Below are 5,492 nucleotides of genomic sequence, written 5' to 3' on the forward strand. Positions count from 1 at the left end.
GCCTTTTTTGTAGTAGAACAAATACGTAGGCAGAGCAGCTTCATCCAGGTATGCTGACAGCATCCACACCAAAGGATGCCTGGCCGCACCTTTTCCCCCCACAGTGAGAAACTGGCTGCTATTGCAAGTCCAGTGCAGAGGTGCTGCAAGACAGGCTGAGAAAAGGATTGGTGTAATTCTGTTTTTCTGTGTGGGATAAAATCAAAGATCTTGAAATGAGGACTTCTGTAGTGATCGACACCAGAGTGACACGTCTTGAAAATACCTGATCTGGTTGCTTTAGTACTCTACATACCTGCACAAATCAGTACAGGGTTTTTTTGCCAGCATCCTAGCGACTCCAAAAATAATGACACAGTGCATTGCAGACCGAGAAAGCATGAAAATAAGACAAAGACTTCAGACACATCCTGACAAGAAAGAGGTGTTGGCTGCCTACCTCACTGTAGCCTCACCTCATTTCAGATAGTTTTACAAGCGAAGCCACACCTCCCAACCCTTTAAAGTTATTACCACATACTTGCTCCTGTCCAAACAAATTTCTGCAGCGTGAGACAGGGGTTTGCCTGGAATTAGCCTGCCAAGTGTTGCGGAGCTTGTCAGTGTATTGCTGGTACTCCTTGGAACAGCACCTTCACGCAGGGAAGAGCAGAAGTGCTGAGCGGTGTCTGACGTCTGCTCTATCAGAGTCCTGGTTGGCATTGCAAACACAGGATGGGGTGAATGCCACTTAATAGCTGTACTAATTGTATGCAAATTGCATCACTAGAAAAACAGCTCTACAGGACATGCTGAGAAGCCCGGAACCTTGTTGCTGTTGAACAAAGATGTGCTGAACATGTCCAGTACCCCCAATCACCTGTGAGTAGCCTGAAATTTGGGTGTAAAATTCATGACATGGAAATATTATTTTGTCTGAATTATATGTGATGCTCTGCAGGGAAGACTTAAGCATTATTCTTTTCTTTATTTTAACTGGGATTTACTAGAATTTAGAGGTATTAATGGGAAAGTTTAACAATCTCACAGAATTTCAGCAAAGATTTGCCATTCAGTTGAGAATTCCTGTTGGCTACTCAAAGGAAAGTTCTACCCACAGATTTTTACATGCTATTTTTAAACAATGAAGAATATTATAAAACCAGTATACAGGGATGTAATTAAGTTGGAGCCTCAGGCAAGTAGTGAGACTCAGGGAAGCTCTTCAAAGTTACTCGGGTGTTTAACTTTCTTTGCTAGCATGTAGCAAATACACATTGTAACCACACCTGTCCTGGAGGAAATTTCAAATTTAGTTGTAAGGGTTACAAAACATGTTTATCCAGCATAAAATTACTTTTGTGAAAAAAGGCAGTCATGATGCTTACTCCTGCTTAATGGTCCTGGTCACCTTTCAACCTTAGGCATTGAGAAAGCAAACGCTGTCGTGTTTCGCTACAGAGATTGATGTTCACCCAGAATTGTATTTAAACAAATTTGTTGGTGGACAATAAAGACAAAAAAGCTCAGGATTTTGATGCACAGTAATTTAATGAGAAAGTAAGAAGCCAAAGATCTTATTGAGAATGAAAAACATGGGAAAATGTTGCCAGGGTCTCAAGGCTGCAAGCAAAGAACTGCTCCAGGGCTATGCATTCCACATACATTACTCTTGCTTTTTCATGGCATGGGAAGACTTACACAATCTTGTCCCACTTTCCTCCAGCCAAAGATCATTGATATAACTAATTTGAGGCCAGTATTACCAGGAGCCACTGGAAAGAACTGTCAGAAAACTAAATTAAACCATTAGCTTGAGAATTATATGCAAGAGATGCACAATTCACGCTCCAGGGAAGAGGTGTCAGCAACAGGGTTTGTGGAGGTACATCTTCCTCCATGTTGGGTGATTGCTCCTTATTCATTGCATGTTTAACATGGTCTGCAGCTCCCAAAACCATAACCACTGGATCCATAGGAAGAATATGACCTCCCATAACTGTACAAGCTCCTGGAACCATAGGAGCCCCTGGTACCCAGAGAGCTCATGGATCCAAACAAGCTCCCAATGCTGGATGGTGCTGAGCTGCCCACTATGCTCTCCTGAGGGCAGGAGCTGAGAATGGGTCCTGGGAAGGTCATGACCACAGGTGGTGGGTAGATTACGGCCCTCGAATCACCGCAGGACGTAACACAGGGCTGGCTCCAGGCATTCGCCACTGGCTGCATACAGGTCACCTCGCAGGGCACAAGGCAGCGGGAGCTGATCATCCCTCGGTAGGAAGACATCTTCTGGGAATGGAGGGAAATCTGGAACACACAGCACCGAGGCAACACAAGGGTGAAAGCTCAGATACTAATATAATGGAGATTGAGCTTGGCAGAGAAAGAATAAAAGACAGCAAGACCAGAAGAAGGCTGAAGGTTTCTGATTTGTCTCAGCAGCCATGTGTCTTTTCTCAGCTTCTCATGCCCTCCTCCTCCTCTTCCCTGGAACAAACTCTGTTTCTTTTGACTCCTAATTACGGAGCCAATTTGATACACAAAATCATCATTAACAATAAAAGAAATCGCATATTTGAACTCAAGCTATGCCCCATCCTTTACCATTTCTCTTTTCTACCATTTGCTTTTTGAATCTGACTTAACTGTGACACTCAACCATTTCTCTTATAAACAATGGCAAAAAAGAACAGAAACACTGGCTAGCACTTACATAGTAGCACCCTGTGCTGGTTCTGAACCACCTGTAATCAATACAACTGTATGAGGCAAGTCATTGTTATTCCAGCTTTAAGGAAGAGGTAACTGAGGCTGAGAAGTGAACGTCTTGCCCAGAGCCATTTCATGAGGCAAAATTCAGACAAGCCTGGTGGTTAATGACAGTGTTATTCCCCAGGCTTTCAGATGCCACAGCTGGCACCAAGGTTCCCTTGCACGTGCTTTACACAGATAAAATGAGCAGCAGCCACATCCCTGAAGAGCTCATAAAAAGTTTGCTTGGCAGGATATCCCACCTTGGGGTGGGAATGCAGTATCAGTGAGGTTTCCAGTATATTTAGGACCCCTGTGAATGTGGTCCCAGCTGTCCTGCCAAAGATGGCTGAGTTGACAGATGAGTGTGGCAGAACTAGGAGCTGTGTGAAACATAAGATCACTTGTTCACTCATAAAATCAATTTGCAGCTCCTCTTGATCTCTGTCCTGCCTTACTAAAACCCATAAAATGAAAGCCTGGGAATAAAAAAAAGGAATAAAGTCCTGACAATAACAAGTACTAATGCATGACAGTCCCCAAATTAATGCAGAAATAATTGCAAAGAACAGGACAAAACATTATTGCTAATGGTGGCTTCCTAGTTCACTCTGAGACTCAGAGTTAGTTTTCTTGGTAGTCACCTCTGCAAGTCAACGCGAACAAAATAAGGCAAATTCATAAAGGCAAGATGGTTAGGTTGGAGGAAATCGCGATTCACTAAATCCTACTCTCAATAAGTTTGCATGTCCCAATTACAGCAACATCCTAATAGCAACAGTGTCAAGCTCAGACTTACCCCTTCACAGCAAAAGCAAGTCAGGAGAAATGGTTAGAGCAGCCCAGAACCGTGAGTGCTTTTATGCCTTTTCTTGGGCAATCAGGAGGATGTGAAACATTCTTCATGTATGATGTCCTAATGCATTATCAAACAAAAATCCACTCCACCTGCAACTGCCCCAGATAATGCAATTATTTTGCTCAGTGATGGTGATTACTATTGCGTTCTTCTCATTACTCTGGCAGAGTAATATTTTTTTTTATTGCTTTTTCCTATTTCTCTGATTGCCTCATGGAACAAAGATTGCTCAGAAGTTTATCCATAAACACAATATGCTGACATGCCTGAGATACTACCCCACTTTTCCAAGTCATGCTCCAGGAAGGGGGCGTTGTGCAATTTATCCCATCGTGCCCACGCGCGTTCATTCCTATGACTCTGATATGAGGCACATTAGACTCCACAGACACCTTCCTACTGAGTCTGGAAATGGGAAGCATTTGTTCCCATCCTCCTGGCTAAGAAACAAACACGAAACACATGTCCCACTTCAAGCTTTAAAAGTACAGGTGGAGGAACCTATTAGCAGGGAGCTGCTGTTTTCCAGCCCTGGCATGGGGGGACAGGAACCTCAGACAATGAGAAGTTCATGCCCAGATTTCATTGTCAGGCACCCCATGGGATCATTGCTGAAGACCTCAGTGCTCCTGAGTGATGAACGATTCATGGTTTGGGATGAAACAGGTCAGGGAGTGAAGCCATGCATCACCCTAGGAAAACCTTGGGCTGGCATCTTATAGTGCAGTTTCAGCTGATGCAGAAGATGGGCTGCTTATTTCAGCAGATTTCTCCCTCAGATCCAACACCCTGTCCTCAGTTCTTCAGCTATTTAATGATAAAACTATTTCCAATGATGTTTATCCATTCCACGTACCCAGGTTGACACAACTTACAAACCCTTTTTTAACCTCTAGAAGATGAGTCCCTCCCCTCTAAAATCCAGCCCTTTCTATAGAATTTAAAGTCGAATGCCTGGTTTTGAGCAACCTTGAGACTTCTGTTCTAAAATCTTAAATTTGTTTAAGTTTGGTCATCTAGCGTTTGGTAACTGTTGCCAGTACTGCAGTGTAATGCCGTACAGGTGACCCATCGAGAAGGTAGAGGAAGCCTTTTTTTCTGGGGCCACGTTGGGATTTCCCTCAGTGTTGTTTCCTAGCAATGCCTCCCTTTAAAGCCACTGATAGTCTACGGTAGAGGATTCACATAAACTCAAAACAGGAATAGAAACAAAGGGAAGAAGGTGTTGTGGGGAAACAACCCATACGGTCTGCTCCTCCTGCCCAAACCACACCTGGTTTCACTTTGTATGGAAGGGATGACAGTGATGACAGATACCTACAGATACTTACCAATGAATCACATAATTCTTGGAGATGCATCCCTCTTCAAACCATCCTGCCCTCCTGAAAGGGCAAATGGAGCTACATACTAGCGTCGGTTCTGCTGACGCCCCAAACTGCTTCTTTTGGCCAATGATGTTCACTCAGGGTTACAGCCACGTGTTGGCTTTTGTAACTTTGCGGACCCACGAAGTGGCACCTGCGTTACATCTTAATGGTTTTTTCCCATATAATGGAAGCTTTGTGTGCTTTACCGACTTAAACCATTCACAGCCATCTTTGCCAGTGCAAATACGGTGTAGTGAAATACTCAGAGACACATAGCTCTATGAAAATAAAAGTTAGTGTGCAATGTGGACTACCTTTGCATGGATTCCTTGTATGATAAATCACACGCTGTGGCACATATGGATCCATTGTACAAGAACAATCATCACACCCATTTACTAAACTAGCACAGAATATTTTACCTATATCAAGTACATAATTTTATTGTAACACCAACAAAAAAGACTTTGAAATGTATCTGCAAAACCTTCTATAAATCGATTTTGGATTATTTCTTTACAAGCATGCCT

General features: G+C 43.2%; 1 protein-coding gene across 1 annotated transcript; it reads right to left on the bottom strand.

The window, feature by feature from the left end:
* Window positions 1-1,911: 1,911 nt before the first annotated feature.
* On the bottom strand, window positions 1,912-2,268 carry LOC119159320 (feather keratin 4-like). Its single transcript, XM_037412030.1, has one exon. It carries the CDS (start codon window positions 2,266-2,268, stop codon window positions 1,912-1,914), a length of 357 nt encoding a protein of 118 aa, XP_037267927.1.
* Between the last annotated feature and the right edge of the window lie 3,224 nt (window positions 2,269-5,492).

The sequence above is a fragment of the Falco rusticolus genome, chromosome 19 (assembly GCF_015220075.1).
Source record: "Falco rusticolus isolate bFalRus1 chromosome 19, bFalRus1.pri, whole genome shotgun sequence".
Lineage (NCBI taxonomy): Eukaryota > Metazoa > Chordata > Aves > Falconiformes > Falconidae > Falco > Falco rusticolus.

Excerpts from the sequence above, each read along its gene's own strand:
- LOC119159320 (XM_037412030.1), bottom strand. The coding sequence starts at position 2,268 with ATGTCTTCCTACCGAGGGATGATCAGCTCCCGCTGCCTTGTGCCCTGC.